Source organism: Solanum stenotomum, chromosome 10 (genome assembly GCF_019186545.1).
Source record: "Solanum stenotomum isolate F172 chromosome 10, ASM1918654v1, whole genome shotgun sequence".
NCBI classification, from domain to species: domain Eukaryota; kingdom Viridiplantae; phylum Streptophyta; class Magnoliopsida; order Solanales; family Solanaceae; genus Solanum; species Solanum stenotomum.
Window position 1 is genome coordinate 51,133,734 of NC_064291.1, and position 13,771 is coordinate 51,147,504.

The window sequence follows — 13,771 nt, forward strand, 5'->3', positions numbered from 1 at the left end:
CCGTATTTAATATATATTCATTAAACTAAATGTACATTTAAAATATCATCAAACTTTGTGAGAAATTTTTTTACCGTATTTAAGTTATAATTTTTTTAAAAAAATAAATTAAAAACAGTTTTCCAGTTACATGGGACTAATTTTCAAAACTATTTTTAAATTATTTATATTTAATTATTTTAAAATTCGATTTTTGTGGTGCTGACACGTAGGCATTTTTTCATCTCCTATTATAGATTTTTAAATTTTAAATTAATTAATTTTGATAATTCATAAACTATAACTTCTACTGTTATAAAATTTATTTTTAAAAAAATTAGACAGTTAGCATTTTATTAGGAACAAACATATTTAATTTATTAAAAAAAAAAAGAAATCAATACAACAGTTTTAACGTAAACATTTTAAAAATGATTTCTAATTTATGGTTTTTTTAAAAAAATTTTGTTTTTTAAATTGTTATTTATTATTTAATATTTCTACTAATTTTGTGGTACTGACACGTAGGCGCTTTTTCTTCTCCTATTATATATAAATAGATTTTCTATAGCTGGGATTATTTACTTTTACTACTAAAGGATGATTAAAGAGCAACAATCAACAAATTATAGTAACCTTCAAATAGATTACAACTTTTTTTTTAAAAGAAAAGATCATATGTAACTGTCATCTAGATTTTGTAACTTATTTTATTCTTTTTAAAATAAACAAATAATTACTACTAATAATAACCATTATGTAATAAATCCTGGAATTAATTATCAAATATTCTTCAACTTTAAACAAAAAGGAGAATAAATGTTGCCATATTGAATTCATCGAGTTCATCACTCAAGAGCCAACGGAACACTCTAAATTTTCACAATTCAAAGAGTCCAATAATAATAAAAAACTTCATATTTTCAAATCAACACACTACTACATAAACACCACTACTCTAAAAAAACTGACACAATTTGAAAATCCAAATGGAAAACTAACATATGACACTAGAGAATTACGCTTTTCCTCTTGCCTCAGCTTTAGGGACGGAAGGGAGAGCATGAGAATGTAGCATAACCTATGACACTGGAGAATTACGCTTTTCCTCTAGCCTCAGCTTCACGGATGGATGGATAATGTAGCATGTACGTTCTATGTTTTTCGCGATTTGGAATTTGTCAATGAGTAATAGGAGCTTCAATGTCCTCAGTTTTGGTAGATTTGTCTTTGGAGTCATCAAGATAATTCTGATAGACATAAGAAAGAAATCCCCAAACAGCAAGTAACAAAGAAATGATTTTTACACCATCCATTTTATCATGAAAGAAAAACACAGCAAGTACTGGTACAGTAGGCAAACCCAAAGTACCTATAACATTTGAGAACAAAGAAGATACTTCAGAGATCAATCCCATCATACCAATCCAACCAATTGTCCAAAGAATTGCAGTCCAGATCAATGTCATCAAATACGAAACTTCTCCTTTGCTAAAACCATTCATCTCTGCTGTCAAAATACTCATTTCTCCGCTAACATATAGCCCCACAACACAACAACAACTAGCAACAAAGGACGGATAAAACAGCATTTTCAATACTGTGTCAAATGACTCACTTTTAGTTACTTTCTTGAATGTTAACTCTAATAAAGAAAGGTATAACGCGTAAGCTGATGATGCAGCCACCGTGCAAATGAATCCAATCGCGTATTTTCCACCTGAAAACTCCTCACTAGTTTCAGATTCTGAGTTAACTGCTAGTAATGCAGCTGAGATTGTAACAACCACAACAGAGTTGAGTATTAAAGCTGTGAATTTTTGCGCGTTTAGCACGAGGGAAAACAGGGCATTAAAGGGCAATTGAGACGCTGAAATTAGGGAAAATGTTGAGACAGGGAGAAACAACATTCCATATGAATACAACAAATTGTCACCAGCTAACAGTAGTCCAAAAGCTATATAGATCATATAAAGGGTGAATTTTGATGGCTTTTCGAGGGGTGAAGAATCGGTTTTTTTGGGAGATCTGAAGAAAAAGAAGAGAGGAATCAAAATTGGGAAACCAGATGATTGAACAAATGCTGCCATCCATTTACTATTTCCACCTTCATCATAGTAAAATCTTCCTAAAAGTGTAGCTGCACATTGCCCACCAATTAAGCAAATGATGTATATAAATATTCTACACCACCATCCATAGTTTATATTTGATTTTCTTCCAATTTTCTTCTGCTCATTTGTATCATCTTCTGATATTTGCCTGTTTGATTCTAAACCACAAAATGAACAATTAGTACAACAAGGACTGAAATTAATCGAATCTTTACTAACCAGGTGAAAGTGATTTATCATAAAAAAAAAATTATGACAAGGGAAACCCGCTATCCTTTGAGACGCACAGGGTAAAACCACACCCTATGTAATAGCTCACAAAGTAACCCGCACTAGGCAAATCCAGTGCGATAAGCTCGACCCAAAAGACAAACCCAGGAGTTTCAAATTTTAGACCTCCAACATGAAAGTCTCAAGTCCAAACCAGGTATTGATTTATCATAATTTAATACATCACAAAAGTAACCCGCAGTAGGCAAACCCAGAAGATAAACCTCTTACTTTCGCTGGCAAGGAGTTTCAAACTTTAGACCTCCAACATGAAAAGTCTCAAGCCCAAACAACTCGTTCACCCAGAAGGATATTGATTTATCATAATTTAATACACCACATGTCTATATATTAACATAGACCATGCGTCTCGATTGTCTAACGAGATACTACGTAGAATAAGATCGTTTTTTCTTTTTGAATTATTATATTTAACAAGAAGTGTATCAAATTTTGATCATAAAATAGTTTTAAAAAATGGGAAAATTAGTGACAAACCTGGGATTGGCAGTTCCACTTGTGGAGTAGACTGCGCCATGAATAAGTACAAAGAGTGACAGTAAACACTATTCTTATTTAATAAGGAAATATAAGGTACGGAGATTTTTATAAGGAGGTTTAGAATATGAAAAAGTGAACCTACTAACAAGAGAGAAGAAGAAGTGGAATTAAGATCTCGAGCTTACTTATAAAATGAATACAAGAAAATTGCAATTCAGATCTCTTATATCCGAAAATGAAGATCTACTAGGGTATAAAAATGGACATATTTTTTTTTCTTCTAAAATGTGATAATTAAAAAATAATTATTATAAATAACCTACAAAACTAATTCTCAATATAATTTTCGAAAATTCAGATAAATCCGTTACACTAATTACGTATACAAAATAACAGAAAGTCCCACAAATCGAAAATTTGTTCTTTTAGAGCCAACTTTCACGAATTAAAAGGATGAAAAAAGGCAAAACTTGATTTATCATCACTAAATAAATATTAGCTAGTTAGGCTCAAATGACGTATTATATATCTTTTTAATACTTTAAATTATCAATTATTATTACTTATAGGTTATAATATACTTTTTACGTAATTTTAAAATATATAAATTTTATTTTGAAAATTTAGTGTCCAAATTTAAGATCGAATTTAAAAAAAATTGTATCGTATAAATTGGAACGAAAGTAATACTTACTAATTAAAAAGACAATGATAGATATGGCCATATAGATATAGGTATTTAGTATACGATATACCGTATAGAAAAAGTAAATCGTGAATCCAACCAATTATTTTTGTAAAATTGCTATATAATATTTGCACAAAATCTAGGATTAGTAATACAATATTTAGTTAACAGTTTGATACTTGTAGAAAATTCAGCATTAGCTAGTAATGCAATATTGATTGCCATCTTTTATATATATATATATTGATTGTCATCTTTATTGTCTGCATAAATAATATTTGCATATAATCTGACATACTAAACACACTCTTGGTGAAGATATTAAAATTTAAAATTACGTTGATGAATGAACTTGTTTTGTAAGACCTATAATCTGGCATAAAATATAGAAACTAGCAAAAAATATTAAAATGAGATAATATAGGCCTAAAATTACATCGAATGAACTTGTTTGGTAAAATTTACAATCTCGCATAGTATATTAAAACTTAACGAAATATAGAGAACTAATTTAGAAAGAAAAAAAAGATCTATATTGGCTATAATATAGCCGATCTATCATGCTAGTTACAAGATAATATAGGACTTTTATTACCTTTTATTTTTTATTTTGAATAATATTAATATGAGATGAATTTAATTTGATATATGATCGAAAAAAAATCATATAATTAATTCCAACTTCATTGAGATTAAACATATTTGATATTGTGTCTAATTAATGTACATATAACGTAGCTTTTACCTTATACATGGTGGTGGACTTATAAAATAATTAATGAAATAAATTTGTGGAAATATCTTTTTAATTAAGATATATTTTAATATGTATAGTGTATACTATTTCCTATAACATATCATGATATCATAATCCATACTTTATCAAAGTTTTTATTTTTTAAAAAAGAATTTCTAAAATAAAAGGTTCGGATCTTGCAACTTTTAGAATATTTCATTGAAATTTCATTAAATTTGTGCTAGAAAATCTAGGTAAAACACTCTTTATTAAAGATACTCTATATCCCACAAGATTCGAATCTGATCATATTTAATTGAAAATAAATAGATACTTACCGTTACACCATAATCCTTACTCTACTTTAAAGGCTACACTTTTTGTCGATTAATAAAAATATAGATAGCCAAATGACAAATCAAACTTATCAAATAATGTCGTGTGTGGAATAACTTGCTTACAATTCAATGCTTATTTGAAACAGAAATTAGGTAAAATCTGTTGTATAGTTTGTTATGTATTTGGAAAAAATGAATTTTCTTTACATGTGGTTAATAGTTCTTAATTTGGCAGTCCTAGTGCATTTTATTCATTTGATTAAGAATATTTTCAGTATTTGTATAAAAAATAGTTATGTATAATATATATTAAATATTAAAGAGGACCCTTAAAATAAAATTCAAAATTGTATTAATTGAAATTCAATTTTATTTGAATTTAAATTTAAATAAAATTAAATGTGTTTATTTAGTAAGAAATGTGTCTCTTCTAAAAAATTCTAATTTTTGCTTTATAAATAATATTTTTTCCCCTGTAAAGTAACATAAAAATAATAATAATCTGTTAGTATTAATTAATAATAGTGGTTTGTTATATCCGGAAAATGATTATCAATAGTTTCCCCAAATTTATGTATGAATAATATCTTTTTTTGAAAAGGTTATTCTCATACCTCAAGTCTTCTTTATTTTTATTTCGGATTATTAATTTTTCTAATAGAATCTTTTTAAAGCAGAAAAACATTTAATTGGTAGCAATTGGAGAAATAATCTCCACCTAAATTCAACATTATTAGGAGTAGTTTAATTAAATTTTTAAATCTTTTTTAGTAGTTTAAAAATAAGCCAATATATTGTGTAGGGATACTGTTATTCACGAATAATGATGCTTATTTACCGGAGTACCATATAAATTATAAAATGTGTGATAAAAATAAAATTCAATAAAGAGTTAGTTTATCCTAACTTCCTTTGCTAACTTGGTGTCTGTATTTGAGCATGAACTAATTTATCACTTCCCTCATTTTTTAAAGCTTTTACACTTGACAGTTTTCTGATCATAGGATGACCGGAGTAGAAAGGAAATACTTTTTAATTAAGTAAAGAACACACCAAAACTAGACATATTGAAAAGTCCCTTTTTGATAAGATGACCTGTGTAGAAGCTCATTCAGGACAAAGAAAATCTCTAACACAGATTTAGGTTTTTTCAATTGAGAAAATCGATAATTACTTTTATAGTAATTGTGAGCCTAAGATCAAAGATAATTTCAAAAAGGAGTTTCCTACTTCCAGCTTGAAAAAGTAAAGTCTCAACAAGTACATGCAATCACATTTCTATATTTTATATAGACTTGTATGTGATTAGTAAAAGTAAAAATATTCTACATATGTGAATATATATTTCTATACTCAAAAATTTCAGAAATTAAAATGCAAAAATTATTGTTTTATCGAGTATTTAAACATTTATTTTAACTCATTTTATTAATATTTAAATATATGTTGTATACCTTAAGTTTGTATATATTCGTCATATTAAGAGTTCGAAAAGGGGTTTGAGAAACCTTCAAGATATCTCTTTTAATTGTAAATGTTTTGTAAATATATACGTAATTATGATATTCTTATCCTATATACTAGTCCATTTTGCAGATCACGGCCATATTATTAAAAGCTTGTGGTAAGAATGGATTTCATTCTAGCGCTCGAAAATAATATTCCAAAGCTTTCGTATGTTCTTCATTACTTGTGTGGATAAGCCCTATATTATAGAGTATATAACTTCGATCATAGGGATCAATTTCTAGTCGCATAGCTTCATAATAATTCTGCAAAGCTTCCGCGTAATTTTCTTTGGATTGAGCCGATATCCCGTTACGGTCGTCATTCAATTGAAAGAATCTCTGTTTCAGAACCGTACGTGAGATTTTCACCTCATACGACTCCTCCCTTATGTGCATAATGAGAATAATACATAGAATCAAAAAAGATTCAACGATGAAAATATTCTCATTATGAACTCAACAGGGCTAGTGTTTTTACAAGAAATCTCTAATCAACCTTCCTGCAAGAGATTCTTTCTTAACATCAAGCCTATTGGGACTAGATAGAAATGATAAGATAACTCCAACAATTTCTTTGTTTTTAACGCCTCCTAATTTCCAGGAATTAGTTACTTCAATAGCCTTCAAATTTATTTATTTATGTTTGTATAAAGTGAGAGAGGCGATGGCAAAGTGTTTGCTACAGATTAGAATTAAATGAAATTGTGATCATAACATTTAATTTGAATTAATAGTTTGCTATTTTATACAATTTCCATTTTAAAAAAGAAAGAAGAAGAGTTATATTCGGAAAAGGGTCAAAATTGCCCCTGAACTATGTGAAATAGACCACTTATACCTTTCGTTACATTTTGGGATCAAAATTGCCCCTGTTGTTATTCTAAGAGACCACAAATACCCTCAAGAGTTAACACCCCAAATTTTTATTGACGTGGCAAGCCACGTGAGACTAATCCTTCCACCTAGCGTTGCCAACTAGGATTCACTACAAAAGAACTAGACCTTTAGCGGCGACAACAGTCGCCATAAAAGCCCAGAAAATAGTCACTAAAAGTTTTAACATTAAATTCTAATTTTGTGTTTTTTTTACATTGTTTTTAAACAACAAAAAATGATATCGATTAAGTACGAGTTTGAAGACACTGCATGTTTTATTTTTATGTCATATGTAAATGTATAAAATGTACAATGATGCATTATATAGTAAGAGATTTGAATCGAGAAGTAATTTTGATGATTTTTCGTAATAATATTGGATGTTTTTAATATTGATATTGCAAGTTATTTATTTTAGAAAATTAGGTTGCAATCGAAAATTAATTATCATATTTTTTTGTTGAAAAAATAGGTTTTACTAGCGAATGGTTGTTGGAGCCTTAGTCATCACTAAAAATCACTCATAACCTTTAGTGGCAATATTTTGAGAATTTGTGGCGACTTTGTCGCCACTAAAGGTCACGTTCTTTTGTAGTGAATCTTAGTTGGCAACGCTTAGGTGGAGGGATTAGTCCCATGTGGCTTGCCACGTCACTAAAAATTTGGGATTTTAACTCTTGAGAGTTTTTGTGGTCTCCTGGGATAACGGCGGGGGTATTTTTAATCCCAAAATATAATGAAGGGTATAAATAGTCTATTTCGCATAGTTTAAAGGCAATTTTGACCCCTTTCCGTTAAAAGTTTAATGTGGTGGAGGGGGATGTTAAAGGATTAGTCCAGTGAATTCAGGTGGGTACAGAAAATCCAAGCAAAATCTAAATTAAGATGAGAGGAATGGCAAATGAGGAGTCAACAGAAAAAGTTAAAGGTATACAGCAACCTAACTGAGAACGACCATATAACGCTGCAGTGCCCTGCCCCTATCCTTGATATCAAAAGTTATTTCATCTACTTCCCCTTTTTAGTGAGTGAGACTTATCCTTTCTTCTCCCCAATTAAAGTCCCTTCACTTATTATTTATAACTCCTTTACACAAATAAACCTAGTTCATCTTTGGCTGAATACCTAGCCTTTTAAATTTTTGTTAAATAAATTTCATTTTAAAACACAAACTAAGAATTGTTTTGATCGAGTATCTAAACATATTAAAGTGTTTCTATTGGAACTTTCACCTCAAGTTTTTAAAAAGCTTTTATGTGTGTTCTCAAATAAGCGCAGGAAAACTCACATAAATAAATTCCAAAATTTTAGTTAGGAGTATTTACTAGTATGAATATTTTATCATGTATTCCGGTTTTTGATAGGAACAAGTCATAATTCAAATGTGAGAGTTGGTTTTGTTATGAAACATTTTAACTCTAATATGAGAGTTGCTTTTCCAAGTCATTCGAATTTAGTCGAGCTCCAATGCGGGTACATAACATCTAGAGGTGAAAAACCCAAAAAGAAAGTCATAATTCAAATGTCTAAAAGAAAATTATTACTAACAAATATAAAAGGTTGTTAATGTATTCTTCAACACGCGCACACAAATTACATATTCCTTCCGTCACAGTTTAAGTGTCATATTTCTTTTTTGGTCAATCTCAAAAAAGTATCTCTTTATATATATTTAGTAGAGTTTTCAGACTCCAACATTTTATCTTAACAAGTTTAAGATCATTATATAATTTAAAAGACAGACACAAATTTATAAGTTAAAATCATAAAATTTGTATTCATCATGGACAAACGTATACGGTACACTTACGTATCTTTGTGTGTGTGAGATGTCATAGTCCAAGGCATGTGTGTCATGTCATATTCAGCTAAGATTCTCTCTATCTAGACCCACTATGCTCATTGGCTTTCAGTCCTCCTCTAGATTTTTCAATTGCTGATGACAAAATTACAAAAATAGACTTCTCAATTCTGATTCATTCTTCCTATAGGCTTTGCCATACTAGGCATGCAACATGCTATTGCTGGCATCAATTTTGGANTTCCTTCGGATTGAGCCGACATCCGTTACGGTCGTCATTCAATTGAAAGAATTTCCGTTTCAGAACAGTACGTGAGATTTTCACCTCATACGGCTCCCCCTTATGTGCATAATGAGAATAATCCATAGAATCAAAAAAGATTCAACGATGAAAATATTCTCATTATGAACTCAGCAGGGCTAGTGTTTTTACAAGAATTCTCTAGCCAACCTTCCTGCAAGAGATTCTTTCTTAACATCAAGCCTATTGGGACTAGATAGAAATGATAAGATAACTCCAACAATTTCTTTGTTTTTAACACCTCCTAATTTCCAGGAATTAGTCACTTCAATAGCCTTCGAATTTATTTATTTTTGTTTGTATAAAGTGAGAGAGGCGATGGCAAAGTGTTTGCTACAAATTAGAATTAAATGAAATTGTGATCATAACATTTAATTTGAATTAATAGTTTGTTATTTTATACAATTTTCGTTTTTAAAAAGAAAGAAGAAGAGTTATATTCGGAAAAGGGTCAAAATTGCCCCGGAACTATGTGAAATAGACCACTTATACCCTTCATTACATTTTGGGATCAAAATTGCCCCTGTTGTTATCCTAAGAGACCACAAATACCCTCAAGAGTTAACACCCCAAATTTTTATTGATGTGGCAAGCCACGTGAGACTAATTCTTCCACCTAGCGTTGCCAATTAGGATTCACTACAAAAGAACTAGACCTTCAGCGGTGACAACAGTCGCCATAGAAGCCCAGAAAATCGTCACTAAAAGTTTTTAACATTAAATTCCAATTTTGTGTTTTTTTCTTCATTGTTTTTAAACAACAAAAAATGATATCGATTAAGTAGGAGTTTGAAGACACTGCATGTTTTATTTTTATGTCATATGTAAATGTATAAAATATACAATGATGCATTATATAGTAGGAGATTTGAATCGAGAAGTAATTTTGATGATTTTTCGTAATAATATTGGATGTTTTTAATATTGATATTGCAAGTTATTTATTTTAGAAAATTAGGTTGCAATCGAAAATTAATTATCATATATTTTTGTTGAAAAAATAGGTTTTACTAGCGAATGGTTGTTGGAGCCTTAGTCGCCACTAAAAATCACTCATAAACTTTAGTGGCAATATTTTGGGAATTTGTGGCGACTTCGTCGCCACTAAAGGTCAAGTTCTTTTGTAGTGAATCTTAGTTGGCAACGCTTAGGTGGAAGGATTAGTTCCATGTGGCTTGCCACATCACTAAAAATTTGGGGTGTTGAGTCTTGAGGGTATTTGTGGCCTCCTGGGATAATAACGGGAGTATTTTTTATCCCAAATGTAATGGAGGGTATAAGTGATCTATTTCGCATAGTTCAGGAGCAATTTTGATCTTTTTCCGTATTTTAAAACATTGAATACGGATGAAAACTGGCTACTCTATGCAAATTGTACCCTCATTTTGGATCCGAATATCTTGTGTTAAATAACCCGAAACAGCTCGTGGGTCGATACCCATTTAGGGTTTAGTAATAGGGTTTAAGGGTCTTCACTTTTCTTTCAATTTTTTTCATTTCAACTCAAATTATTGAATAATTATTCGAAGAATTTTCTCTCGCAGATGCAAAATCTCTGATGCATCAACGTATAGTATTATCCAGTTATCGGGTACTTCAATTTTCTTCATTTTTTTCTGCAAAAATCAATGCTTTATTTATCCCTGAATTAAGTATTTGTAACCCTAGAAATAATGGTTTTACTGTATTTCGTGCATTTATGTATACTTCCACACACTCTAATAGGAGAGCACCGGACCCGAATGATCCGGCCACCTTGATGAAAGAAGATAGTATATCACTTTGTTGTAAAATGTGGATTGATAATTTTCGAGAACCTGATAAGACAGTGAATAATTTAACTGATTATTTAAGGAGATTTGAATTGTGGGTATTAGCTTATCAAAAAGTTTCTGCTGATGATACGGGTGCATATATGCCTCGCAGTGCGATTACTCGGCCAGCACTTGAGGATTTGTTGGCTTTGAGAAATGCAGTTTTAGATAATAGATTTAAGTGGGGAGCTAGGTTGGAGTTTTTTATTAAATCTCCTAGGGATAAGACGGATTATGAGTCGTTGTCGAAGAGGAAGATTAAAGCTATCTTGACTACAACACAGCCAAGTGCATTTCAGGATAGGATTGTGCAGGAAGTGTTGTTTATGATATTGGAGCCGGTTTATGAGGCTCGGTTTTCGCAGAAGTCGTTTGCTTTTCGACCTGGAAGGACTGCACATACAGCTTTGAGGGTTATTAGGAGAAGCTTTGCAGGGTATTTGTGGTATATAAAAGGGGATTTAAGTACAGTTTTGGATGGGATGAAGGTTGGGATGGTCATTAGTGCTTTAATGAGGGATGTTAGAGATAAGAAGGTAGTTGATTTGATAAAAGCTGCTTTAACTACTCCTGTGGTAACTACTAGACCTGATGATGTTGAGAAAAAGAAGAAGACGAAAAGAAAGTATCAGAAGAAGAGAGTCTTAGCAGATGATGAGCCGAAGCCTGATCCATACTGGCTGGAATCATTCTTTGGGTTTGCTCCAGAGGAGGCTGAGAAAGTACCTTCATGGGGGCATTGTGGTATACTTAGTCCACTTCTGGCTAATGTTTGCCTTGATGAGTTGGACCGCTGGATGGAAGATAAGATTCAGGAGTTTTATCGGCCTTCGAAGAATGATGTCATTTGGAATAGTCCAGATGGGGAAGTAGAACAAGGAAATACTTCTTGGCCCGAATTTGTTCCTACCAGTGGACCTGACAAGACCAGGAAGATTGATTACATCCGTTTTGGTGGTCACATTCTAATAGGGGTAAGAGGACCAAGAGCAGATGCTGCAACGCTAAGAAAGCAGTTAATTGAGTTCTGTGATCAGAAATACATGCTCAAGCTTGACAATGAGAGCCTTCCTATTGAACACATAACAAAAGGTATTATGTTTCTTGATCATGTATTGTGCCGTAGAGTAGTCTATCCCACACTTCGATACACTGCTACTGGTGGGAAAATCATTAGTGAAAAGGGTGTAGGGACACTGCTCTCTGTCACAGCTAGCCTGAAACAGTGCATTAGACAATTTAGAAAGTTGAACTTTCTCAAGGGAGACAGAGATCCAGATCCACAGCCGTGTTTTAGAATGTTTCATGCAACTCAAGCCCATACAAATGCTCAGATGAATAAGCTTTTGTCAACAATGGTGGAATGGTTCAGGTATGCTGATAATAGAAAAAAGATTGTTAATTTTTGTTCTTATATCATTAGGGGTTCACTTGCTAAGCTCTATGCTGCAAAATACAAGCTTCGGTCACGAGCAAAGGTTTACAAGATTGGTTCTAGGACTCTTAGTCGTCCTCTGAAGGAGAAAAAGGGACAGTCACCAGAATACCATAACTTGCTGAGGATGGGCCTGGTGGAATCAATTGATGGGCTCATGTACACCCGCATGTCCCTGGTACCGGAAACTGATTATACTCCGTTCCCAGGGGCTTGGAGGCCCGATCATGAGAAGGCACTGCTGGAGTATATAAAGCTGAGTGACCAGAAAACTTTAGAGGAGCAACAGAACTGCCTAAAAGAACAAGGTCTGATCTCACCTCAGGATTACATTTCAATGCTCGTTTGGAACTACAAAAGAAATGCTGTTCCAGTAGATCAGAAAAGTTTGTTACTAGGCACAGGTGAGGAAAAAGATAATGAAGGAAATGAAAGTGATGATGATGAAGGGGTTCATGCAGCAGAAATTTAAGCAAGATTAACACTTTTGGAAGTCTTGCTCGCACTACTTTTTTCGAAAGAAAAGCAAACTTTTTATGGTACTTAACGTACTTGTGTTACCAAGAAGGGTGTAGCAGCTTCTGTGTAAGTACCCCTCTTCCAGTGGCAGCCTGATCCATGAGAAGGCATTGCTAGGGTATATAAAGCTGAGTGACTGGAAAACATTGGAGCAACAGAACTACCTTAAAGAACACGGTCTTACATCACGTCAGGATGATAATAGGAGAAATGAACGTGATGAAGAAGGGGTTTATGCAGCAGAAGTTTAAGCCATATTAGTGCTTTTGGAGGTCCTTCAGGCTTTTGTTCTTCCTAAACCTAAAGAAAATCATATTTTACATTTTACGGTACTAAAGTTACTTGTATTGCCAAGAAGAGTGTAGCAGCTTGTATGTAAGTATCCAATTTTATAAAATGAGGTAGTTCCTCTGTTCTCCGTCACTGCTTTTGTTTAAGCTTCAGTTTCCACTAGCAAACTTTACATTGTTATGCTCCTTACTTATTCATAATAATCTATGAGCATAACTGTTTACTGCTCTTTCCTCATTGAGAAATGGTTTAAAACATATAACTTGTACTTTTCAATGCAAACATATTACGTTGTTTGAATTTGTACCTATATGATCAAAAGATTTTTCGTGAACAATCATATCCCTTGTGATATATTTTGCTATGTATACACATTGATCTTAGTAATAACAGCTAATCAGTTTTTTTTTATAAGAACTAATCAATCAGCATCTAAAAGAATTTCATTTAGACACTTGAACTATATTCAAATTGTGGCATAGTGTGTAATACACCTATTATAAGCACGTGAAAGTCATATTTGCATATTTAACAAAAAAAAAATTATTTCTTCTTCCTCATTCTCCCTCCCAGTCACCACCTCCTCCACCATAATGCATC

General features: G+C 31.9%; 2 protein-coding genes across 2 annotated transcripts; one reads left to right on the top strand and one right to left on the bottom strand.

The window, feature by feature from the left end:
• Positions 1 to 1,160: 1,160 nt before the first annotated feature.
• Positions 1,161 to 2,943, bottom strand: LOC125842229 (probable purine permease 11). Its single transcript, XM_049521489.1, has 2 exons — positions 2,862 to 2,943; positions 1,161 to 2,251 (listed from the first exon to the last, which is right to left on the bottom strand). Exons 1-2 carry the CDS (start codon positions 2,899 to 2,901, stop codon positions 1,161 to 1,163), a joined length of 1,131 nt encoding a protein of 376 aa, XP_049377446.1. The 5' UTR covers positions 2,902 to 2,943.
• Positions 2,944 to 10,590: 7,647 nt separating this feature from the next.
• On the top strand, positions 10,591 to 13,294 carry LOC125841394 (nuclear intron maturase 2, mitochondrial). Its single transcript, XM_049520511.1, has one exon. It carries the CDS (start codon positions 10,671 to 10,673, stop codon positions 12,831 to 12,833), a length of 2,163 nt encoding a protein of 720 aa, XP_049376468.1. The 5' UTR covers positions 10,591 to 10,670; the 3' UTR covers positions 12,834 to 13,294.
• Positions 13,295 to 13,771: the final 477 nt, after the last annotated feature.

Coding starts and splice junctions, on each gene's coding strand:
- LOC125842229 (XM_049521489.1), bottom strand. CDS start 2,901: ATGGCGCAGTCTACTCCACAAGTGGAACTGCCAATCCCAG. Junction 2,252..2,861: donor AGTGGAACTGCCAATCCCAG/GTTTGTCACTAA, acceptor TTTGTGGTTTAG/AATCAAACAGGCAAATATCA.
- LOC125841394 (XM_049520511.1), top strand. CDS start 10,671: ATGCATCAACGTATAGTATTATCCAGTTATCGGGTACTTCAATTTTCT.